General features: G+C 44.6%; 1 protein-coding gene across 1 annotated transcript; it reads left to right on the top strand.

The window, feature by feature from the left end:
- Positions 1–32: 32 nt before the first annotated feature.
- On the top strand, positions 33–24,976 carry LOC115198736 (cyclic AMP-responsive element-binding protein 3-like protein 2). The gene is made up of 12 exons (XM_029760971.1): positions 33–798; positions 18,166–18,397; positions 18,640–18,824; positions 18,928–19,003; positions 19,609–19,817; positions 20,128–20,274; positions 21,444–21,502; positions 21,753–21,821; positions 22,278–22,377; positions 22,603–22,726; positions 23,455–23,686; positions 23,877–24,976. Exons 1-12 carry the CDS (start codon positions 700–702, stop codon positions 23,938–23,940), a joined length of 1,596 nt encoding a protein of 531 aa, XP_029616831.1. The 5' UTR covers positions 33–699; the 3' UTR covers positions 23,941–24,976.
- Positions 24,977–26,473: the final 1,497 nt, after the last annotated feature.

The following is a 26,473-nucleotide window of genomic DNA, read 5'->3' as shown; positions in this document are numbered from 1 at the left end:
AGAATAAAATAGAAGGACTCGTTTGATTGGTAGGACGCAGATGGACAGGAGTTGATTTTTCGCAGTGTGGAAGTTACAAATTCTCTATCAATATCTGGCCGAAATTATTGCAAAGTTTTCATGTGAACAGTTAATCCACATACATTCTGGATATTGCGCGAAATGTGTATCCATTGCATTGTATGCGGCCCTTTTATCTTGATACAACCTACGCAAATGGAATGCAAACACTAGTGTTTTAGTGTAATTAGATGTCGCTACTCTTGTCCCCGCCCCCACCCACATTCCTGCCTGTCTGGTCTGTTCTGGTGGTGGGTAGCTAACTTCATCAAGGAAAAAGAGGAGGAAAAAGCCCATAGAACGCTGTGCAAAGAAAATAAACAAGAACCAACACGGGGCAGTCTTCCTCGAACTCTATTTTTCACCTTTAATATTGTAATTCGGAGATAACTGCTTTGTTGGCAGCACTGCTGCGTATATTACGGCGGTGTAGTTACATCAACTGCATAACTACATTTTTTTTCGCCGAAGTTGAAATAACTGCGTGGACGGAGTTTTAAAAAAATATAACATTCTGCGGTCGATATCGCTGCAAAGTGTGTGAAGGAGTGTATTTGCTCTCTGCGCTGCAAAGTATCATCATCGAGGGAACTGTCATCTAACGACGCATTGGGAATCAGAGCGGTCGCATCGCCAAGGATGGAAATATTGGACAGTACTGAGTCCTTTTTACACTGGGATAGGAATCTCAGTGAGCTGTCGGAGCCTGGAGAAAACGAACATGCCTTATACAGCACAGTAAGTTATAGATAGGCAAATATAAACGCAACGAACCATTATTCCACTACCACACTTGTCAAAAGCACTTTTATTATTATTGATTGCCATACCAAGGTTCTCAAGGTTTCACTGGGGTTTTAACGTTAATGAAAATATGCTATCCAGTTTATTTTCTTTTGTTAGGAATTTCAATTGAGTCAGTGCTATTTTCAATGCAAACTATGATTTGCCTCTTTATTGCCCTACATTGACCTACCATGAGTGAGGTAGGTCGATGGGCTAATTGATAAGTTATTCGGTTTGCGATGACAGAGTTAATGATGGATGCAGCTGGCTCAGGATGGGAACCAGACACTTACTGTACACTAGGCTGAGACTTTCTCTGCTGTCTATATTTGGTGTGACTGACTACATTTCCGTTACTTCTTCCAATGCCCTAGATTAGAGTACTAGCTGGAATCTTAAAACCACAGTGAATCCACACCATGCTGGTCTTATTTCTGTGTATTGGACCAAGTCAACCCTTCTGCCATCTACAGCTTCTCAGTTCCAATGTTCTCTAACTCCAGAACACACATTGCACTATAACATGCACCACTAGTGCTTCGGGGCGGGCACCGGGGCCAGTGCCCCTGTAACAACAATGTTGGACCCCCTTGTGGCCCCCCTAAATGTGGAGTATGAAATAATTTTTGCAAAACTAATTTTTGCTATCGTTCTTTCTTTTTTTTTTTACATCTGTCATTAGACAGTGGCAATGATGATGATTATGAACATGGTCTTTTGTCTGCTAATGCCTGCAATGCAGTGAAGAAAACGATATGACAACAATAACGTCTAATGTAACTGGCCCCTCTAACAGTACAACTGGCCCCAGCTTGGCCCCTCCCCCCAGTTGAAATGGTCTAGAACCACCACTGACATGCACCAGTGTTGTGCCCCCAGCAAAGCCGTTGTTCTTAACCCACAACAGGGAACTGTGTCCACAGACCTGCAGAACCATACAGCCTGTGTTAGCAGCAAATCGCAGGCTGTGCGAGAATAAACAGCCGCTGTGTGAGGGAGTAGCAGGCTGTGTGTGGGGTGGGTATCATTTGTGGAACGCTCCAACAGGAATCTGTTCCAACAACTTTGTAAAGTACAAGGTTGCCAACAAACAACGCATACAAAGTAGCATGGTCAAGTCATCTAGCTAACTAACTGCCGAATAGGCATCAACTTACCACGTAGTTTATTCTTAATGTTTGTCCATAGGTGTGTGTGTGCGGAGAAAAGGGTGATATTCTCAGATGGCAAGAGAACAGAGCAGTGTCTTTGTTCAAGACTCCCATGCCCCCCCCCCCATTCCTTGGGTTTGAAGCCTACACACACACACACACACACATACTCACTTTCTCTCCCTGGGGTTTGTTGACATGGCATATCTCACAACAATGAAAACTGTTCTCAGCTGCAGAGCAGAGCTCTCCCCTCCCCTATTACTGATTGGTGTGTATGTGTGTGTACTCTGAGACCACTGTCTGGATCTCCCGTCAGTGAGGAGGGCACATCTCTCTGCGTGTCCCTCCCACTGGGCACAGACCAACGTTGAATCAACATTAGCACGACTGGACGTTGAGCATACATCTGTGCTTTACGTCGAAATACAATCATTTTATGTAATTCCATTTCTATGGATCATTAAGGCCGGAATTCAATCCAATCACGCCTTGTCTGCAATGCACCCTTTAAAGGCAACATACCGCATTCGAGGAGGCTGGATATGTCAGCTCAATCCCGGACTCATTCTATTTGTACAATGCTCTCTTCGCTCCTCATGCATGTCTACATTTACTCTTGTTTCTTAACACGATAACACACAACTAGTCTTTTTGAGGTGGAGTCATAACCTCTCCGCTCCACAACAACATATCCACACCGCTCACGTTCTGTCCCTGGAAACCCCATCCGCTCTTCATAGATGACTGCTAGGAGATAGTCAGTCTGAAGGACAGTCATACACTATCAGATGTTATTTTTCTTATGTTTTCTATACCCAGGGCCGATCAGTCCTTAGAAAAATGACAGCATGATGCTAACACTTACGGTAGCGAAGGCAACTTATAGGACAGACAGTTGGCTGACTTAGGCAGAAAAGCTCATGTAGCCTTGATGACCGACACTGACGTGCTTTTTGCTTACAGAGGAGTTCTCCGAGAAAATGTGTCTCTGCCCTGAATATTTACGAAGCGCCACAGTCCGGATTTTGCAAACGTCTAGAATACGCCGTTGTTCGTTGTCATGCACTGGTGGCCTGTTTTTGTCTTATTCGGCAAATCCCATGGTTTAGCCCGTCTGTTATCAGACAGCTGCAATATTGCTTTGTTTCTGTCATACATTTTCCAGACATGATTCATCTTCTCCTGTCTACGTACGTACGGTCATTTATATTTTGAGTACAGCCTACCCGCCGTTCTATATAAACGAATCAAGTAGCAGTCTTGTGTGACGATCAAAGGAGGAACTCTCTAGGATCTAGTCATAAATCTATGGGTTTATAATACTCGGTCATTATCATCTCTGTGGATATTCTTCCTGCGTACATCGTGGTATTCTAAAAGTTGAAGGGAAGTTCCGGTTGACGTCCTCACCGTTCTTTCACAGCCCTGTGGAACTTACAGGTTAGAATGCCCGGCGACAGATCGAGCCATTGTGCAGACCGTGGAGATGGACCTCTAGTGAGAACATTGTTTTATCGCTACGCTCTTAGGAAAAAAAGGGTTCCAAAAGGGTTCTTCAGTTGTCCCCATAGGAGAACCCTTTTTGGTTCCGTGTAGAACTCTGTGGAAAGGTTTCTACCTGGAACCAGAAGGCTTCTACTTGGAACCAAAAAGTATTCTCCTTTGGGGAGCGCCGAAGAACACTTTTAGGTTCTAGATGGCACCTTTTTCCCCCGTAAGTGTATGGTGGAGACTGGAGACGCAGACCGTACTGTTAGAGCTACTGAAGAGAACAGAGAAGGCGTCTTTTGTGAATGAGCCATATCACTACTGAGTCAGTGAGGTCATAGCAGTGATTAGTTAGGGATAGCCCATTAACAGCTCTGCTAGTTCAGCTCACCCTGCCTAGGCACTCGGATGACAGGAAGTCCCTGGTCAGAGATTCCTAAATCTGAAGCCACCGGCCGCCCACAGGAGAACGTCTGTGTGCCCAAAACCAACATGTCTGCCACCCGCCAGGCGTGCCTCTGTGTTTGTTCTGTCCATATTTAGAACCAGTGAGAGCTACAGAAGAGGCCAGGGAGTAGAGATAGGCTTGAATGGGCAGATTGTACTCCTCTGTGTCTGAATAGTAACAATACTTTATAGATATGTTTTGTGTGGTTCAATGAAAACGCTGTGACTGGTTTAAACTGATCTAAGTTGAGTGTAGTGATCACCCTGACATGCAGGTTTGGTTATCCCACCCCAGGTTACTGAAACCTCCCTGTGGTGTCATGCGAATATTCTCTCTGAGAAAGTTGATCGCCAGAGGACATAAAGTGCAGTACATCAATCGGCTCAGAGATGTATTAAGAGGGGGTAGATGGAGGGTACGGTTGGTAGTCTTATTTTAATAGAGCCCTCTTTCTCTCTCTCAGTACTGTATTTGCAGGTTGGACATGCCTATGAAGGACAGGGCACACACACACACACACGCTCTGCTAGTCAAACAGAGAGCGGGCTCTCTCATGCTATGTGTGTGGACAGAGTGATGCCTGTTCTCCACTGGGGCAGGGCAGCCTTATCCTGTGTGGCCCCTCATAACAGACCGACACCCCCTCCTCCTCTCTCCCCATGGCAGACTGAAAGGGCCGTCTGTGTGATGTCTGCTGGGAGAGAGGGTCACAGTCTGGGGGACACACACACACACGGCACACATGTGTGAACGCACGTGCACACATTCACACTCACAACGCCACATTCACTCACTGCCCTAACCCGGTTCGATATCAGCTCCTTCATTTCAGGAGAGGACCATTTCCGTGGGAGAGGACATGCACTGATTTGGTGCTGTTTTTCTCTGTGTGTGTGTGTGTGTGTGTGTGTGTGTGTATGTGTGTGTGAGAAACATTCATACGAACGGAGTGTGTTAAGTACCGTGTGCATATATTCGACAGCCTGTCAATCAGCTTTTTCTGTGATGATGATGATGATGTGCTTTGACGTGTGTGGTTTTTGTATGTTTGTCCCTGTTCCAGCCCTACCCCTGTGCACGTGTTTATTTATAGCTGTGTTTCTGTCATGCCACAGCCCTTTCTTCCCTCCCTCTGCATGTCACTGTCAGTTAGTCCTCCCAGGCATGTTAGTTGCTTTGTGATCAGGAACAAATCATGTTTCTCTCCAGCAGATATTTAGATGTAGTATCATTTACAGTTGAAGTCGGAAGTTTACATACACCTTAGCCAAATACATTTCAACTCAGTTTTTCACAATTCCTGACATTTAATCCTAGTAAAAATTCCCTATCTTAGGTCAGTTAGGATCACCACTTTATTTTAAGAATGTGAAATGCCAGAATAATAGTAGAGAGAATGATTTATTTAAGCTTTTATTTCTTTCATCACATTCCCAGTGGGTCAGAAGTTTACATACTCTCAATTAGTATTTGGTAGCATTCCCTTTAAATTCTTTAACTTGGGTCAAATGTTTCGGGTAGCCTTCCACAAGCTTCCCACAATAAGTTGGGTGAATTTTGCCTATTCCTCCTGACAGAGCTGGTGTAACTGAGTCAGGTTTGTAGGCCTCCTTGCTCGCGCACGCCTTTTCAGTTCTGCCCACAAATTTTCTATAGGATTGAGGTCAGGGCTTTGTGATGGCCACTCCAATACCTTGACTTTGTTGTCCTTAAGCCATTTTGCTACAACTTTGGAAGTATGCTTGGGGTCATTGTCCATTTGGAAGACATCTTGAGATGTTGCCTCAATATATCCACATAATTTTCCTGCCTCATGATGCCATCTATTTTGTGAAGTGCACCGGTCCCTCCTGCAGCAAAGCACCCCCCACAACATGATGCTGCAACCCCTGTGCTTCACGGTTGGGATGGTGTTCTTCGGCTTGCAAGCATCCCCCTTTTTCCTCCAAACATAACGATGGCCATTATAGCCAAACAGTTCTATTTTTGTTTCATCAGATAAGAGGACATTTCTCCAAAAAGTATGATCTTTGTGCCCATGTGCAGTTGCAAACCGTAGTCTGGCTTTTTTATGGCGGTTTTGGAGCAGTAACTTCTTCCTTGCTGAGTGACCTTTCAGGTTATGTCGATATAGGACTCGTTTTACTGTGGATATAGATACTTTTGTTCCTGTTTCTTCCAGCATCTCTACAAGGTCCTTTGCTGTTGTTTTGGGATTGATTTGCACTTTTCGCACCAAGGTACGTTCATCTCTAGGAGACAGAATGCGTCTCCTTCCTGAGCGGAATGACGCCTGCGTGGTCCCATGGTGTTTATACTTGCGTACTGTTGTTTGTACAGATGAACGTGGTACCTTCAGGCGTTTGGAAATTGCTCCCAAGGATAAAACAGACTTGTGGAGGTCGACCATTTTCTTCTGAGGTCTTGGCTGATTTCTTTTGATTTTACCCATGATGTCAAGCAAAGAGGTACTGAGTTTGAAGGTAGGCCTTGAAATACATCCGCAGGTACACCTCCAATTGACTCAAATGATGTAAATAAGCCTATCAGAAGCTTCTAAAGCCATGACATAATTTTCTGGAATTTTCCAAGCTGTTTAAAGACACAGTCAACTTAGTGTATGTAAACTTCTGACCTACTGGAATTGTGATACAGTGAATTATAAGTGAAATAATCTGTCTGTAAACAATTGTTGGAAAAATTACTTGTGTCATGCACAAAGTACATTTCCTTACCGACTTGCCAAAACTATAGTTTGTTAACAAGAAATTTGTGGAGTGGTTGAAAAACGGGTTTTAATGACTCCAACCTAAGTGTATGTAAACTTCCAACTTCAGCTGTATGTCATGTTGCTATTCTGTTTTATACAACAGGTGGTTCTAATCCTGAATGCCGATTTTGTTAAAACCGCATTCCAGCCAGTGTCTATTCCATAAGTTACCGCCAGCTAAATCCGTAACGTTAAAATGCCTATTTACACTGTTTCATCTGACTTCGCAATCTATTGTCTCATCAGCCCAGCCAGGCAATTTATAAACTTGATCTCTACTATAAAAAGCAACTAGACGTTATCTCACATTTCTTTTAGACTAGCATTTAGCTTTCAACAGCGGAGATTTGTATGAACCGGTCTGTCTCTCTGACATTTTCAACATTGTTTCAATATTCATATTCGATCTCCAGATGTCCCATAGTAATGTCCACCGTGTCGGGATGAGACAGGCAGGCAGCTTATCTCAACCAGTCGAAATCATGAATCAGCATCATATTTATGGATATATCTATCTATCAATAGAAAACAGGTCAAGCGAAACAAGGTGCTACTAGTTTAGTTTGCGGTCTTTCCACTTTCAGTTTGAAGGGATTGTGTTAGCTGTGTTGTTGGTTAGCTCCTCTGATAAAGTGTCCTGACGAGAGAGCTCTTTTTCTATGCCATCAATTAGCTCATTGTTATGGACGTATCCAAATAAATGTCACTAGAAAACAGCTTAAACAAACGCAAATGCAGCTACTTTGCTGTTATTTTGACTGCACTGTTTGACGTGACTGTAAGTTAGCCGTAGTTGGCTAGCTTGCAAGCAAGGGATAAAAACGTTGCCAGCCAGTATGGCAATGGAACATTTAGAACGAAAGACTCGGTTGTGTCCATAGATACAGATCAAAAAGACTGAACGACTGGGTCGCGTCTCTGGCAACCGAACCGATGGAACGTACAACCAGCCGGCTTGGGTAGCAACCTCAGATTTGTGTCAGGATGAAATAGTATGAATAAATTAATCCAAATAACGTTTATAATGAAAATATGTCAATCATTATTTGAATATGTTTGTTACCCGTTGTATAAAAGTGATAATGCGGTGTGCTGGCCCGAGACGTGCGACTGTATCCTTCCTCGGCATTATCACTTAAATAAGCTCCAGGGTGAGGTGCTGTACTGGATTTTCTGGTTCTTCAGACAACAGGAAATATTTGCAATACTCAACACAATAACATTAGGAAGATGACCCCTCATTTTTCAGGGGTTTTCTCCTTCCTGGCTATGGTGTTGTGTTGGGTGCCTCTTCCTCAAACTTCATAAATCCTTATTGAAGAGAAACCACCCTTGGTGCTGGAAGGTACCTGTACCATACTCAACTTCCTGTCACGTAACCATGGCAATGGCTGCTCTTTAACCATGTCTGCTTTGGAAAGGCACCTTTTTTGTTTTTATAGTGCCCTACTTTTGACCAGTGTCTCCAACCCCTCCACTGTGAAGTCTTCCTCCACACTCCATTTAGCTTTTTTTCTGTTCTTTTTCTGTTCTGAAGCCAGACATTCATAGTTACTGTAAGGTTGTAATTAGTGTGTGTGTGAGAATGGTCATTACTCCTAACCCGCAGCAGCTAGCTTAGCTAACACACTCTACAGCACAGCTACATTTACACTCACCCTTTCTTTCCCTCACTTGAGGCCCTGGTTAGCTGTTAACTGGTACTGTGTGTGTCTCTCGCTCTCTTTCTGTGTGTGTCTCTCTCTCTCTCTCTCTCTCTCTCTCTCTCTCTGTGTCTCTAACTCTGTGTCTCTGTCTCTCTCTGTGTTTCTCTCTCTCCCTGTGTGTCTCTCTCTCCCTGTGTGTCTCGCTCTCTCGCTCTGTCTCTGTGTCTCTGTGTGTGGGTGGAGCACTGGGTGTTGTCTCTGTCTCTTTCTCTCTCCTTGTGTGTCTCTGTCTCTTGCTCGCTCTCTCTCTCTCTCTCTCTCTCTCTCTCTCTGTGTTTCTCTCTCTCTCCCTGTGTGTCTCTCTCTCTCTCTCTCTCTGTGTTTCTCTCTCTCTCCCTGTGTGTCTCTCTCCCTCTCTCTCTCCCTGTGTGTCTCTGTCTCGCTTTCTCGCTCTGTCTCTGTCTCTGTGTGTGGGTGGTGTACTGGGTGTTGTCTGTTTCTCTTTAGAGTAGGGCATGGTTGTCCCAGCCCTAAAAAGGGAGAGGAGCCAAATCTACCATAGCCTAGTAAGGATATAGTTTGGCCCTGCAATCAGAGTTCTACAACATCATCCAGTGACTCTGCACTCATATTTCCATGCTTTCTGTGTCGTCTGACCACTGATTTCTGTGTAGCTCTACATTCACTGAAGAATTTCAGTGCCACCGACACGGCCCGCTACCAAAGACTGTGGGCTCTCCTTCACCACGGCCAATGTGAGTAAAACATTTAAACGTGTTAACCCTCGCAAGGCTGCCGGCCCAGACTGCATCCCTAGCCGCGTCCTCAGAGCATGCGCAGACCAGCTGGCTGGTGTGTTTACGGACATATTCAATCAATCCCTGTCCCAGTCTGCTGTCCCCACATGCTTCAAGATGGCCGCCATTGTTCCTGTTCCCAAGAAAGCAAAGGTAACTGAACTAAATGTCTATCGCCCCGTAGCACTCACTTCTGTCATCATGAAGTGCTTTGAGAGACTAGTCATCGATCATATCACCTCCACCCTAGAGTTCTTAGGTATTATCTGTTAGATACTGCTGCACTGTCGGATCTACAAGCATAAGCATTTCGCTACATTCGCAATAACATCTGCTAACCATGTGTATGTGACCAATAAAAATTGATTTGATTTGAATTTAGATCAAGCTGTTTAGGATAGAAGCAGACATTTGTCAGGGCACAGTAGTTTGTGTTTTAATAGTCGTTTTTTTCCCGCCTAGCACCCATTTCCTGGGCTGTTCAAGTGTTCACTCCATATCCTCCGTCCCTTCCATCTCTCTCGCCCGCTCCCTTTTTTAACCCTATAACCTACTCCTTCCTCTATCCCTCCTCTTCGATCCCTACTTTTGCTCCTCTCTTCCCTCGAGGCAGGGTGGGGGAAGGGACAGCCAAGGGGAACATGCCCGCTCCTGCCCCATAGTCTAAACACAAAGCTCCTTCACCTCTCTGATCCCTCTCTCCCCCTGCATTTTTTACATTGACATCATTTTCCTATTAGACGATGTTAACCAGAGAGACGTATTGAGTGCTTTCAAAACAACTTAATAAATGCATGATTGAACAAGTTGTTTCCCTCAGCAGGCATGTAAAGCTTTTCACTGGAAGCCCTTATGCTGAAGGGGACTGTGACTCCGTTTAACAACACCCACTACACTCACACAGAGAGAACGCTTGATCAACAGTTGAAGGACGTCAGTGGGGCAGTGTGACTGCAGAGCAGGCTTGGGAAAAAAGTTCAATGTCACTGAAGCGGGGTGTGTGAGTTTTGGACTCAATTAAGCTGCCTTGGTAGGAAACCATGGGAGACGGGAAGAGAGAGGGAGATAGAGTTTTCCGGACACTAGTCATCTTCCAGCCTCTTGTCTCTCTCTGTCTCTCTCTCTCTCTCCCTTCTTCCCTCCTTCCCTATTTCCATCTCGGATCCTGCTGCTGTAGTCTGGCTGTCAGTGGTGTGTGTGTGTCTGATAACACTGTGAGTCACTGTCCGAACTTTGACCCCGAGGATGTTCAACTCATGAGCTCAACGGTCAGTCATTAAGACCATCTGAAATTCCCCAACAGCAAATTCTATTTTCACCACTTTCATCTACTTTACATTTTTTTTGCTACTTTTTAAGTCGTCTTTTTCAAATCCAACTGCCCTCCCTAACCACATAGGATACACACTTTCTCATATGGGCAAGAGGGTGTAAATCACAGGGGGCGGTGAGAGGACGGACGGCTCATAATCAAAACGGTATCAAACACACGGAAGAGAGGCGTTTGATGTGTTTGCTACCGTTCCATATGTTCCAGAATTTCAGTTAAGGTGCCACCAGCCGCCTTTGGTGTCAATGTATCCTTTATTACACTGTAATGTAATTTAGCCGTGTCCTCATCGGTCATACTGACTCCTGACCCTTCACCCTGCCCAAAGGGGGATAACTGGGTCACCTAGCGGCCGTGTTTCGGTTGAAATGAATCGTCACAAACTTTTAGAATGAGAAGAATACCGCATGAGCTTCAGTGTTCTGTTTAATGAAAACAACAAAAAAATAACATTTTCTATCCCAATCCTGTTTCTTTGGAACCTGACCATGGGATTGGATCGTAGCGTTGCATTGGTCCAAAGGATAGGAACACAACCCTGGCTTCAGTTGGTCCCTTCAGTCCCAGCCCCCCCCCCCCCCCCCACCGGCCTCCCAGTCTAAGCCCTGTTTCCTGGCCTCTGCCGTGCCGTCAGCCTTGATAACCCCCAGATACAGCTGGAGCTCCAGGCCTGTGAGAGTGTTCATCCCTTGCTGGGAATAACACCAATATCAGCCAACCACAACAGTCAAGGCCTCAGTCTTTATCGTTGTTGTTTTGAGTTGGTAATCTGTTGAAGACACCCTGTCCTTCCTGCTATCTGAGCCATCAGTCTTAGGGGTTAGAGTGTTAGATTGGGGACGTGCTGACTATGATTCAATGACTAATGCTACATGACTAGGTGGCAGGCATCCAAAACAAATGCATGCATGTGTGTGTGTGTGAGAGTGTGTGTGTGTCATTTATCAGTGAGTCAGTACACAAGGAAGAGTCCAGGGCAAGGTACAGCCTCATGCGCACACACACAAGGAAGATGACCCTTGTGCCCATGTGGGCAGTGTTTGTGTGTGTGTGTGTGTGTGTGTGTGTGGTTTGTGTGGTTTGTGTGAGTGAGAGTCATTTCTTCCCTCTATCGGTTCACATCTGGTTTATGTTTTTCAAGGGAAGGTATTGCGTCATCAATTCCGCCTCTTCCCTTCCCCCGTGCTTGACCGACTTCCTCTCTTTGCCTAAACACACACAAACACACACACATTTATGCCCTGGGGGGTCAGAAATTACAGACCACCTGCTCATCCCCCTCGACTTCAACATTAGCCCTGTGTGTGTGTGTGTGTGTGTGTGTGTGTCTGCACAAACCATCCGTCTACCAGCTGGAGAAGGAGTCAAGAGAGTCAGGGTACAGCCCCTCACCCAAACACCCCTAACAACACCTCTCCCCCCAGCTCCCTCTGTGCCAGGCCTGAGACAAAGAAGAGGCCTTCTCACCCATCAGGAGCACCTCTGGACCAGAGGGAGCCTAGCCCAACCCAATGACCCACATCCCCCTGCACGACTAGGCCTCACACCACCACAACCCCACCGCCCCAGCCCCCTCCTCCATTTTATGTCCCTGAATAGCCAAGGTAATGACAGAGGGAGAGTGTTGTGGTTCAGTAGGCCTCGACAGTCCAACCTCTCCCTAGAGACCTCCAACACCATACAAGACTGCTAGAGCTTCATTCCTCTCCTCCCTTCTCCTCCTCTTCTTCTTCCTCTTGTGAAGCTAGTCAACACCCAACAGTTTGTTCACCACCATCATCATCATCATCTCACCAACCCATAACTCTCACACAACACATGATGACAAGGGACAAACATGATGGATAGGGGTGTGTCTGTCGGTGGTTGTCCTGGTAAGGGTCCAGATTTTCCTGTGTGACAATCGCTGGGGTCGTCTGTTCTGTTGCTAGGAGACGTGAGCGCCAGTGATGGGGTTGTACATTTTCTGTTGGTTAGGGATTCAATGTGACGTAGCCAGCAGTCCTTTCTCCTTTACCCTCTTACTTCCTCTTCTATAACCTTCACTCCTCTCTCCCCTCTCACCTCACATCTCTTCCAACTGCCCTTCTCTCTCCTCTCTTTTCTCCTCTCCCCTTCCCCCTCTCTACCCCTGCCTACCTCTCTCTCTTCTCCCCTACCCAAACACAGGCCAGATGCAGGGTGAGACACTTTTTAGACACAGTTAACACGAGGCCCATTGTGTGTGTGTGTGTGTTAGAGGTCGACCGATTAATCGGAATGGCAAGTTTTCATAACAATCGGTAATCGGCATTTCTGGACACCGATTATGGCCGATTACATTGCATTCCACGAGGAGACTGCGTGGCAGGCTGACTACCTGTTATGCGAGTGCAGCAAGGAGCCAAGGTAAGGTGCTGGCTAGCATTAAACCTATCTTATAAAAAACAATCAATCTTAACATAATCACTAGTTAATTACACATGGTTGATGATATTACTAGTTTATCTAGCTTGTTCTGCGTTGCATATAATCGATGTGGTGCCTGTTAATTTATCATTGAATCACAGCTTACTTCGCCAAATGGGTGATTTAACAAGCGCGTTAGCCAAAAAAGCACTGTCGTTGCACCAATGTGTACCTAACCATAAACATCAATGCCTTTCTTAAAATCAATACACAAGTATATATTTTTAAACCTGCATATTTAGTTAATATTGCCTGCTAACATGAATTTCTTTTAACTAGAGAAATGGTGTCACTTCTCTTGCATTCTGTGCAAGCAGAGTCAGGGTATATGCAGCCGTTTGGGCTACCTGGCTCTGAGCGGTGGTAGGCAGCAGCAGTAAGCATTCATTCAAAAAGCACTTTCCTGCATTTGCCAGCAGCTCTTCGCTGTGCTTCAAGCATTGCGCTGTTTATGACGTCAAGCCTATCAACTCCCGAGATTAGGCTGGCAATTCTAAAGTACCTATTAGAACATCCAATAGTCAAAGGTATATGAAATACAAGTCGTATAGAGAGAAATAGTCCTATAATAAATATAACCTAAAACTTCTTACCTGGGAATATTGAAGACTTTAAAGGAAAAGGAACCACCAGCTTTCATATGTTCTCATGTTCTGAGCAAGGAACTTAAACGTTAGCTTTCTTACATGGCACATATTGCACTTTCTTCTCCAACACTTTGTTTTTGCATTATTTAAACCAAATTGAACATGTTTCATTATTTATTTGAGACTAAATTGATTTTATTGATGTATTATATTAAGTTAAAATAAGTGTTCATTCAGTATTGTTGAAATTATTACATATGTGTAATACTTTCAACAATACTGAATGAATCGGTATCGGCTTTGAAAAATCATAATCGGTCAACCTCTAGTGTGTGTGTGTGTGTGTGTTTAATATAAACATACTAACTAAACACACACACACACCAGGCCTGTTAGAGTATTACAGAGAGGCATGCCTGAAACTATCTGAATTCCTACTCCTTATATATGCCCACATGACTCCTTTATGGAGAGTTGGAGTCATACAGCAGTATGTGTGTGTATATGAGTTGTTTGTGTACTATTTAAATCATGTGTACAGGACTGAGTGTTTCCTATGGTGGTTTAGAATATATAGGGAAACTACTAGGGTATAACTGGGTATTAACAAGATGTTTAGTGTGTAGAGTCGGTTAAAGAGGTCACTCTGACACTACTGTAGTAGGCCCACTGGACAGACTAGCATTTGTATTGAGTTCCCTTCCAGCTGGACATGGAGAAAACGTTATAAGTGGGAAAAGAGCGGAAAGAACATTCCAATGGCGAGTGGTCAGTTTTGTCTCTCTCCCTCGCTCGCGCTCTCTGTCTCTCTGTCTTTCTCTGTCTTGGCCTGAATCAGACTGTAACTGAACCCACATGCCTGGCTTCCTGCCATCTCTACCCTTCTCTCCTTGCGCTCCCTCTCTCCTTGTGCTCCCTCTTTTTCTTTTTTTTCTTTCTCGCTCCGTCTCCCTCTCCTTCTTACTCCTTTCACATTCTCCAGGGAGTTCATCACTTGTTCCGCCTGCTGTCTTCTTTTTTCCTATTTGTCATTCCACCCTTTTCCTCTGAATGTTGCTCTCTGTTTTCCAACGAGATGATATCCATGAAGTGTTTTCTCTGCCCACACTCTGAGATGCTACCAAGACACATTTTCCAGATGCTTCCTATCCCCTGCTGTAGCGCTTTAGAGACCGGCCCTCCCTGGCTAATACTCCTATTGGCTCAGGTTTGTGAGTTCTGCCCGGAGACAGAACTCTAGTCTAGAGCAGGTGAAGGTTTATTAGCTTTGCATGTACTTCCAAGGAACTGAAGTTGGGGTGGAATCAGGGCAATAACGTAACTGTTTGTCTTACTCCGTGGTTTCCAGCACACTGCAGTACAACCTGAACGGTTGGCTCCAAATCCTATGGAGTAATGCTTCTTAGCATTACCGTGAGATCTGTAGGCTTATTCGTTTTAATAACGTGCTGCTGTAAGACTGCTGTTTTACCTTCTAAACAGCTGTGGAAGTTGTTGTGAGTGAAAAGGCCTTTGTTTCATGAGGAGGTTGTTGTCTCTGTGGGTCTTTTGTTAATGAGCAACCCATTTGAAGCATCACTCCCTTCCTCCTCCCCTTTCCTCAGCTCTACAGTAACACTGTTCCCTACTGTACAACATCACCCCACTCTCTGACACACGCACGTACGTGCAGGCAAACATACAGACACACGCACACATTATATGTCTATGGAGATATATAGCAATGGGAGTATATGGACATATAGGCTACACTAAGGTCCCCTGACACTTACAGATGTAGGGTCTTAATTTGATCATCCTGTTGCAGGAGAACTTTCCAGGAGTGCAGGAAATTCAAAACTTGTAGTGTGTTTTAGGTTTAAAAAGGCTTCTGAAGTTTTGTAATTTCCACTTTAAAATTAGACATAATTTTCCCTTACAAAAAAATGTATCAACCCCTAATGTCCATGAATTATAATTATAATCCACATAATAATTCACATTTCCTGTTTCTGAAGGATTATTTTCCTGCTATAGCAAACTGGCTCGATTTAAGTCCCCACATCTGTAATGCAGTTCATTACAAGTCCAGAACACAGAACTCTGTTACATGTAACCCATCCAGTGGTCTGAGTCAAAAATGGGTGACCTTCTCAGTGACAGAGATTGTACACCAGAAAGAGCATTATTGTACACCAGAAAGAGCATTATTGTACACCAGAAAGAGCATTATTGTACACCAGAAAGAGCATTATTGTACACCAGAAAGAGCATTATTGTACACCAGAAAGAGCATTATTGTACACCAGAAAGAGCATTAATTGTACACCAGAAAGAGCATTTCTGTACACCAGAAATGATCCTAGTCATCCCACCACTGGTTAAATTTGGGGAAAAATGGGTATGACGCTACAAGCTAGGCACACCTGTATTTAAGGAGTTTCTCCCATTCTTCTCTGCAGATCCTCTCAAGCTCTGTCAGGTTGGATGGGGAGCGTTGCTGCACAGCTATTTTCTGGTCTCTCCAGAGATGTTCGATTGGGTTCAAGTCCGGGCTCTGGATGGGCCACACAAGGACATTCAGAGACTTGTCCTGAAGCCACTCCTGTGTTGTCTTGGCTGTGTGCTTAGGGTCATTGTCCTGTTGGATAGTGAACCTTCGCCCCAGTCTGAGGTCCTGAGCGCTCTGAAGCAGGTTTTCATGAAAGATCTCTCTGTACTTTTCTCTGTTCATCTTTACCTCGATCCACACTAGTCTCCCAGTCCCTGCCGCTGAAAAACATCCCCACAGCATAATGCTGCCACCATCATGCTTCACCGTAGGGATGGTGCCAGGCTTCCTCCAGATGTGACGCTTGGCATTCAGGCCAAAGAGTTCAATCTTGGCCTCATCAGACCAGAGAATCTTGTTTCTCATGGTCTGAGAGTCTTTAGGTGCCTTTTGTTACCCCAAGCTGGCTGTCATGTGCCTTTTACTGAGGAGTGGCTTCCGTCTGGCCACTCTACCATAAAGGCCTGATTGGTGGAGTGCTCTAGGAAGAGTCTTGGTGGTTCCAAACGTATTCCATTTAAGAATGACGGAGGCCACTGTGTTCTTGAGGACCTTCAATGCTTTTTGGTAGCCTTCCCCAGATCTGTGCCTCGACACAATCCGGTCTTGGAGCTCTATGAACAATGCCTTGGACCTCATGGTTTGGTTTTTGCTCTGACATGCACTCTCAACCTTTGGGACCTTATATAGACAGGTGTGTGCCTTTCCAAATCATATCCATTCAATTGAATTTACCACAGGTGGACTCCAATCAAGTTGTAGAAACATCTCAAGGATGATCATTGGAAACAGGATGCACCTGAGCTCAATTTCGAGTCTCATAGCAAAGGTTCTGAATACTTATGTATATAAGGTATGTTGGTTTCGTTTTTTTATACATTTGCAAAAATGTCTAAAAACCTGTTTTCACTTTGTCATTATGTGTGTAGATTGCTGAGTGTTTTTTATTTATTTAAACAATTTTAGAATAAGGCTGTAATGTAACAAAAAGTCAAGGGGTCGGAATACTTTCTGAAGGCACTGTACCATCCTTGCGTGAAACCAACCAAAAGCACGTTTTTGTGTTCGCGAACGGGCGACTCAATACTTTTATAAATCACAACAAAACACATGCTATTCAATGCTTTTCTTGTTAGGTTAAATACTTTATATTCCCTGTCCTCCACTGGCTCACAGAAGACATGATGAACTGCTGTTGATGCTAACTGGCAAGTTGTTTCAATGTAGTTATTAGCTACAAAAAAAATATTGCCTAGTCAGACCATTATTACTGTTCCAGCTGGCTGATAGGCGTTATTACGTAGGTCATGTTAAATAGAGGTAAAGAAGTACATCACCTGTAAAGCAGAAAGAGGTATAGAGGTAGATAGTTAAAAAATAGTATACACCCATCTGATAATGACTTTTCAAGTGCAGGGTACAATACCGTTACACACATTGAATGCTCCCTCGGTTTATTGAGTGCATTTCTTTGACCCGAAGGTCTTCATGATGACATAGAGAGGTATGGGAATCTTAAAAAGCGGAGGGCGGAGAGGGGAAGAAACATTGGACAGCTGAGATTGAGAGGCCTGTCCTAACCTGTCCCGAGCAGTGACGAGAGATGGGTTTTCAGGTCACGTCAAGAAAGGAAGATGGGAAGGAATGTGCTTGGAGGAATGTTCTGAGGGTAGGATGGGGGGATGGAAGGAAGAAAGAATGGAGGAGAAGTGGAGAAGATGGCTGCCGGTCTTGGCCTTTACTCAAAACGTCTCACTGCATTGAGAGATGGGAGGATGAGATATGGCCGCTCTGATTGGTTGGAGCCATATCAGCCTCTATCGTCATTGGAGGAGAGGGGATTTTACAGCTCTATGATTGGCTGTTTGTTGCTGGCCTGGGGGGAGCTTTTCCTCAAAGGCAAGTGCTGATAGCCATTAAAGAGCTTTATAGGCAGTAATTGTAGACTAGCTACAGGTACAATAATGACATGGTATATGGTGTAATAACTAGACAGTGTGATGACTAGATGATATCATGTGTGTGTCCATCTGTGCTCTCAGCCTCAAGTCTGTGTTTCGCATGTGTCTTTTGTCAGTCTATCATTAACATCCATATCTCCCTCCCCCCCCCCCCTAACAGCACTTCACAGACCTCCTGGATGACTTTACCCAGGATGCTTTGCTGGGCCAGCTGCTGAGCGACCCCTTCCTGTCCGGCCGGGAAGTAGAGACCATGGACGAGGGGGAGGATTTTACCCCGTCCTCCCCGCTGCCGCCCCACATCCAGGCGGAGCACTCCTACTCCCTGTGTGGGGACTCCCGGCCCCAATCGCCCGTCTCACATCTGCCTGGGGAGCAGGGGAGTGATGCAGGTGAGAGGGGGAGGAATGAGTGAGGAAAGAGGGGAGGGTTTTGGTCCTCAGTGAATGTTGTAGATTACATGCCGTATTGGAACGTGTAGACTATCTACGGTATCTATAAAAAAGAGGGTTGCAATACAGAAATATGTAGAGATGTGTACATTCAGTGCCGCACAAGACACGAACAATACGTACAGTATCTAATGTAAGTGACATGTTGATGCCGATGTGTCGTGTCTCTTTCTCTCTATTAGAATCAGATGGTGAGGATTGGCCCGTGGAGCAGGAGGAACAGATGGAGGTGTTGCTGTGTGACCCTCCAGCCCTGCTGCCCACCCTAACCCTCTCCCTGGCCCCTGAGGGCCACATCACTGAGGCCCCGGCACCACCAGCCCCCAAGCCCAACCCACAGACCGCCACACAGGGCAAGACCGGCAAGGTAATAGGACGTCTAGAGTCACAGCACATGCAGACAGACCCACATGCACTCACAAACGTATGCACGCGTGTAACGTCTCTCTCTCTGCTGTCTGATTGTCTAGGCGAAGGAGATTGGTGAGATCCAGATCAAACTGGAGCCTCATGAAGTGGACCAGTTCCTCAACTTGTCTCCTAAAGGTGAGATCTGACACACAGCATATCGTACTGCCACACACTACTCATAACGTCTCAGTATGTAGTCCCCAGACCTGGGTCAAATATACGTCTCAAATACTGTGCTAACTCTTTCCACCTCATTAAATAATACAATATATGCCATTTAGCAGACGCTTTTATCCAAAGCGACGTAGTCATGTGTGCATACATTTTGAAGATACATTTTGAAGATAAATCAAGCACACTTTAAGTATTTGACAATGTATGCGTGCCCCTACTTTTTTTTTTTTTAAGGTATCTGTGACCAACAGATGCATATCTATATTCCCAGTCATGTGAAATCCATAGATTAGGACCTAAGAAATGTATTTCCTTTTGACTGATTTCCTTATATGAACTGTAACTCAGTAAAATCTTTTAAGTTGTTGCGTTTTATATTTTTGTTAAGTATAGTTACTATGCAGGCGGATCAGTGTTGTGCTGCTCTGAGGATCCCTTCTAGCCACTGATGGATGATGTTGACATTTGTACAATCCAATATGTAAAGTCTGTAAATGTTAGAGTTGATCATCTCCAGAGAACGGTTGCAAGTGTGTAACCTGTTTGTGTGTGTTTCCCCTCACAAGGTCTGGAGTCTCTGCAGATGCCACCCACCCCTCCCTCCTCCCACGGCAGTGACTCTGAGGGCAGTCAGAGCCCGGTACACGCCAGCACCCCCCAGAGCCCCTCCACCCCCTTCTCTCCCCTCAGCCCTGCGCCCTCCCAGGCCGGCCTCAAGGTGTCTCAGCGCACACCCTCCTCCCTCTCCAACTCCCCTCTTCTCACCGCCCCACACGTAAGTACAACACAGACTGGGGACCAGGGATTCACTGAAAAGATACAAGGACCCTGTTGGCATAATATGGATCCTTCCAACCCTCCTCCAGGTGATCACTGATCTGAGAGAGATTGGATAAGTTAATGCGAGGTTATCACCGTATTGCGTTCACCAATCCAACCTGGTCAGATCAGTGACAACCTCATGAAACGGAAGGAATGAGCGATGGAACTATTCAGAGAACAGATACGGGGAAGTCACTGAAACAAGATACAGAATGTCAGTTTATCTGATGGGCTCTGATGACAATTCCTCTCTCCCCCTGTAGAAGTTGCAGGGCTCTGGCCCTCTCCTGCTGACAGAGGAAGAGAGGAGAACCCTGGTTGCTGAGGGTTACCCAGTTCCCACCAAGCTGCCCCTGTCCAAGGCGGAGGAGAAGGCCCTGAAGAAGATACGCAGGAAGATCAAGAACAAGGTGGGACTTGGGATTACGATTTCTGATTGGAAATGTCAAACAATAGTTAGGAACATGAATATAAACGCAACATGCATCAATTTCAGTGATTTTACTGAGGGTTCATTTAAGAAAATCAGTCAATTGAAGTAAATAAATTAGGCCCTATTTTTAATTTCACATGACTGGGCAGGGCCGCAGCCATGGATGGGCCTGGGAGGGCATAGGCCCACCCACTTGGGAGCCTGACCCACCCACTGGGGTGCCAGGCCCAGCCAATCAGACTGAGTTCTTCCCCACAAAGGGCTTTAATACAGACAGAAGTACTCCTCAGTTTCATCAGCTCTCTGGGTGGCTGGTCTCAGACAATCCCGCAGGTGAAGAAGCAGTATGTGGAGGTCCTTGGCTGGCGTGGTTACACGGGGTCTGCGGTTGTGAGGCTGGTTGGACGTACTGCCAAATTCTATAAAAGGACGTTGGAGGCGGCTTATGGTAGAGAAATTAACATTCAGTTTTCTTGAAATAGCTCTGGTGGACATTCCTGCAGTCAGCATGCCAAATGCACACTCTCTCAAAACTTGAGACATCTGTGGCATTGTGTTTTGTGACAAAACTGCACATTTTAGAGTGGCCTTTTATTGTCCCCAGCACAATGTGCACCTGTTTAATGATCATGCTGTTTAATCAGATTCTTGATATGCCACATCTGTCAGGTGGATGGATTATCTCGGCAAAGGAGAAATGCTCACTAACTGGGATGTAAACAAATTTGTGCACAACATTTGAGAGAAATCAGCTTTTGAATGCGTATGGAACGTTTCTGGGATCTTTTATTTCATCTCATGAAGCATGGTACCAACACTTTACATGTTGCGTTTTATATTTTTGTTGACTATATGCTGTTTACAGTGGGGTCCAACATGATTGACACCCTTGATATCGATCAGTGACTGTATATGTTGTTTTTAAATACTGAGACATTGTATTCTCATTCAGCATTATAAGTATAATCATTTTATACAGTCATTATTGGTCTTTCTCAAGGGTGACAATTTCAGACCCCACTGTGTATATGTTTATTTTTAATACTTTCTATTTCCGACATGTAATAACACACTTCAGAGTGATACGTTTAAAGTGATACTTCCGTGAGCCATGACTTGGCGTCATTTCGACATCCTTTCTTTCAGATCTCTGCTCAAGAGAGCCGCAGAAAGAAGAAAGAGTACATGGATGCCCTGGAGAAGAAGTGAGTCTTTCATGATGTTCTCGTTCGGCTAGAAATCACCTGTTGCTTTGGGAATGCGTTTTTCTTTTCTTCTTCTATTTCTTTGGTAATTCATTTGCAGCGTTATCAATGCTATAGATAAATACTTTCATAAATGACATTTCATAAAAAGTGCTTTTAACACACAGTCGTAACTTCTGTCTAAGCATATTCTCCCCTTGTTATTTCTACTACCCGTCACTGATCTTGTAATTCCCCCCTTTGTCCACAGGGTGGAGAACTGCTCCAATGAGAACAGCGAGCTGCGCAGGAAAGTGGAGAATCTGGAGTGTACCAACAAGTAAGAGGCATGCATTACATAGTGCTCTGGGGTATGTTTTGTGCCTCATCCATTCCTACATTATTAATCCCACCTTGTAAAATTAGCACACGGTTCACTGAGTCGAACGGATCGGTATGTTTTTGTTATGTTTTCATGTGTTTGTGCACGAATACACACCGTGTAACATTGTCTGTGAAGTCATATCTTAGTCCAGTGAAGTGTATAATTCTCTGCTGTTCTTTTCAGCTGTGTGTGTGTGTGTGTGTGTGTGTGTGTGAGAGAGAGAATGCGTGTGAGAGAGAGAATGCGTGTGAGAGAGAGAATGCGTGTGTGTGAGAATGTGTGTGTGTGTGAGAATGCGTGCGTGTGTATTGTCCTTGGCAGGGTGTGTGAGTGTCTATGACTAAGCTCTCCCCTTTCCCCCTCATCCCCTCTCCCTTTCCCCCCCTCTCTCCCCTCGTCACCTCTCCCTAGGACTCTAATACAACAGCTGCACTCTCTGCAGGCAGTGGTGGCAGGGAAGGTTCCCCGCTCTTGCAAAGTCACTGGCACCCAGACCTCCTCCTGCCTCATGGTGAGACTCCCCAACACAACGCTCAGCCCTGTGTGTATGTGCGCGTCTGTGTGTGCGCGAGCGCGCATTTGTGTTTCATATTGATTGGATAACCTTTTTGTTTTTCATTTTATATAACTCCTGCATGCTCTGTGTGTCAGCTGTTGTGGGCGGCCTGTCTTGTCCTTTTCATGTAAATGCTGGACTGTGGAGCCTGATGACATATCGGGGGGGGGGTGTCTCTAGGTAGTGGTGCTGTGCTTCGCTGTGTTCCTAGGGAGTTTCTGCCCCAGCCTGGATCCCTGTTCCTCCATCACAGAGACTGGCCTCTCCAGAGACATGGCCATGCAGGAGTCTTACACAGCTACAGGTACTGTATACACACACGCACACACACACACACACACACACACACACACACACACAGTCAGTCATACATCGCACATTCCTGTTTCATGGTTTAATGCTGATCTTTTTATTGTGCGTGCGAGACATTAGCTCTGAATCTCTGAGTGCCGAGGGATTGGCAGTGTTCTGTAATCCTACCAGTCGCACACGCGCGCACACACCTTTTGGAGTGTTTTGGCGTGGCCTCCTGGAAGAGTGTACACTTGAATGTCATTATTTCCCATTCAGAGGGACTATCATTAGCATGATTAAACTGCAATGCAGCCATTTTAATGATGACTGATCTTTGCTCCCCCTACCGCTCTTCTCCCTCCCACACACAGCCTGTTTGCCACAGAGCCCAGTATCAGTGTTGCTGGCAGTCCGCCCTACAGTAGAACAATCTGTATGTAGGCTATGTGTACAGAGCAAGGTTTACTGCTGGTAGGGTTAGGATTTTTTGTGTGTGTTCCATTTCATAAGACTTCATTTGTAAATCTTGTTAAGAGTGTTGTAGGATTGCATTAGTAGTAGACTTCGTCATATCAAAGGATTATACCGTCCCTAAAAACCAAAAGACATTTCAACAAGGAAAGATGTAAAAGATTACGATAGGCATGTCATTGAGTACTTTCTCCTTTCTGGACATGATGTTATCAGATAGGTGTTTTAATTTTTTGAATATTTTTTTTTACCCATGATCCTTCACAGTGAAGTCCAGGAGCCTGCTGTCCTATGAGGAGAGAGGGCTGGATGAGCCACACCTTCTGGGTCTGGGCGGGGACTATCCTGACCAGTTGGAGAGGCCCACGGTCGTCATGGCAGCGTGGCGCTCTGAGAAAAAGCAGCAGAAAGGGGAGGAGTCACACCGTGCTGAGACACGCCCACCTTTCAACAACAGTGATGCGAATCCACAGAAAGCCCTGCTAATAGACCTGCACAGGTAACACACACACACACACACACACACACACACACACACACACAATCACACACACACACACTCTTATGGTAGGCGATGATATCAGACTGTATGAGACAGAAAAACAGTTTTTGACACGATTTTGGGGTATTGATGTCAGTAAAAGTCTAGTACTGTAGTATCTTATTTGCTTGTCGCTCTTCTGCTCCAGGTCTCTGGTGAAAGACAGCACTAAAATCATAGAGCTGGAGAGGACAGTCAACGAGACGTCATAGGGTCTACCTCTGACCCCTGACCTTTGACCTTCCCTCTGCAGGCGCAGGAGACGGAGGCTCTCTGTATTTATAGAATCTTTTTTGATATCTTTATTATTTTATGGTATGTAGTTGTTGTTCTTTTTATATTGTGTTTTTATTCCATTCCAATAGTACACCACCTTCTGATATATTTTTGTGTTCATACTTTGTTTTTATTTTGCCTTTATTTGCTTTATTTCTTTATATATTTTATGACATCCTTTGCTCTAGCCATTATGCTCTGTTTATATTTGAGTGAGTGGTATTTCTTTCTGTATTTCTATGGTGATATTCCCCTTCATGTGATGGTGGTGTTATGAGAATGGGCCCCGTGGCTCTGTGAATACTCTTCTGATGTCTTCACCGTAATGTGGCTTAGTATCTCAAATGCTATTTTCTTTCCGTATTGGTTTCCTATTGATTTTGTCAGGGTGGATTCAGAATATCACACTATGTCCTTAAATATGAGTATCTATCAAAAGCCAAAGGTCTAAGTAGCAAGTCCTATTTTTTGTAAATATAAATAATAACAATGTAATGTCAGCCTACATGTGTGCGGTCAGTAAAAACAATGTTGACTGATGTTGATCGATGGTTGTACGTTGAGACAATCGAGCTTTATAATACAGCGTTATGACAAAGTACTTTGTACCGGATAATGTGTATGGAATGTGTTGTTTCCTAAACGAAGATACTTTCTTGCTGGAGCGAACACCACGGTGGCCTTGTGATATGTAATGAACAATTATGAGCTTTCTGCTAGGTCATCGTCTCCACTGTCTCACACATATACACACAGATGAATAGAACCGTACGCGTCTTCTCTATTGGCCTGCACCCTGCAGCCAATCCACTCGCACTGTGTCCCCAAAGAGTCCATTGTATTCTTATTTATTGTATATAAACTGTTGAGTCACATTTTGCCTCCACAGGACCTATCTTTTGTCTTTATTGGTTCTGTCCTTTTTGGTTTTTGATTAAAACAAATAAATATTTTCCGTAGTAAAAGCATCAACTGCCGTGTAAGATTGTCCTGCTTTGAAGTGTAATTGAAGTCATGTACTGTGTGTTTTGAGACTGCAAGCACGCATACACTCACTGTCAGCATGCCAGTCAATAATGACATAAGCGTCAGTAGTCGTACTAAGCCCATCCCAAAGGTTTGGCCACCAGCCATTCAAATCAACTTATTCAAATGTTTTAACCCAGTGGTTCTCAACTGGTTTTTCCTCGGGACCCAAATAGAACCAGATTGTCTCAGCCGCGATCCAATATTCACATGGTGATTTTTGGGGGTTTGTTGCCAAAATGCAATCTGTATATTTTTTTTATTTTTTTTTTACAATACTATTTGATAGTAAATGTACTATGACAAGGGAACAACAGTACCTCATTTTTCATTTTGCCCATATTCATGATGAAGAATGTTAAGTTCACTGGTTTGAGACTGCAAAATCAACCAAATAATTTCTACTGATTTCTACACACTTTTTACCTGTTTTTAGTCGTTTCACTTCAGACTGGAGTATTTAAAAAAAAAAATAATACAAAAAATAAAACACTTGCCAGTTTGAGAATCGCTGTTTTAACCCACACTCCAATGTTCAAACAAATTACAGCTCTGCCTCTGGACGACTGGTCTATGGATGCAACTGGTGAGCGTGTGACCGTGCGGTCGTCTATGCACATTTCTGTGTGTGCATTTTGTCAAATGTTGTGTCTGTCTCCCTGCCCGTGAAAGAACTGTCAGCCTTGATTATTTTCGCTCTTTTTTTTTTACCTCCAATCACATTAACCTAATTTGTATTAAGCCCCAAAAAATTCAGATAGGGTGATTTGCTTAGAATTAAAGTTGCATGGTTGGGAGGTTGTATACTAACTGTGTTTTACAGATACACATAAAAACAGACAGACAGACTCACTGACAGAATCAGATGCAATTTGTCAAATTTACTGTGAAAGCAAAAGCAACCTTTCCAATCCTCAACTACTTAGTCATTTCCCTATTCATTCTCATAGTGGGTTATAATGATGCAACTGATATGTCAATTCTGGCAAATGCCAGATGGGCTGGACCATTTTTGTTGTTGGGTCCAGCCCATAAAAAATAAAACAATGAGCAAGGTGACATGGCCAGCAGTATACTAATCTATAATACGGGTTTGGCTGATCAGTCGGCAACGGCCAAGATCCTGGATCGTAGGGTGCCTATAAATGTAGAAAGAGCACATTCTACATTGTCACTTCACTCAAAACGAACGTGTGGTGGCTAAAACCATGATTTGGTCAGACAGTGAAGTGTGTTATCCTCATGATTCCTGTAATGAAAGTGTATGTCCTGCCCGTGCGTCTGTGCCCTCGCTGGGGCCTGCTGCCGTGATGAGCGAGCCCCTCTCCTATCCCCCCCCATCAGCTCGAAAGACAAATGCGTTCTGATTGTATAACATTGAAAAATGCAATTGCGGAAAAAGCACAGCTTTGGAAGCTTCGTTCCCTTTCTCTCTGACGAAGA

Source organism: Salmo trutta, chromosome 8, assembly GCF_901001165.1.
Source record: "Salmo trutta chromosome 8, fSalTru1.1, whole genome shotgun sequence".
NCBI classification, from domain to species: domain Eukaryota; kingdom Metazoa; phylum Chordata; class Actinopteri; order Salmoniformes; family Salmonidae; genus Salmo; species Salmo trutta.
This window is presented reverse-complemented; position numbering and strand designations above follow the sequence as displayed.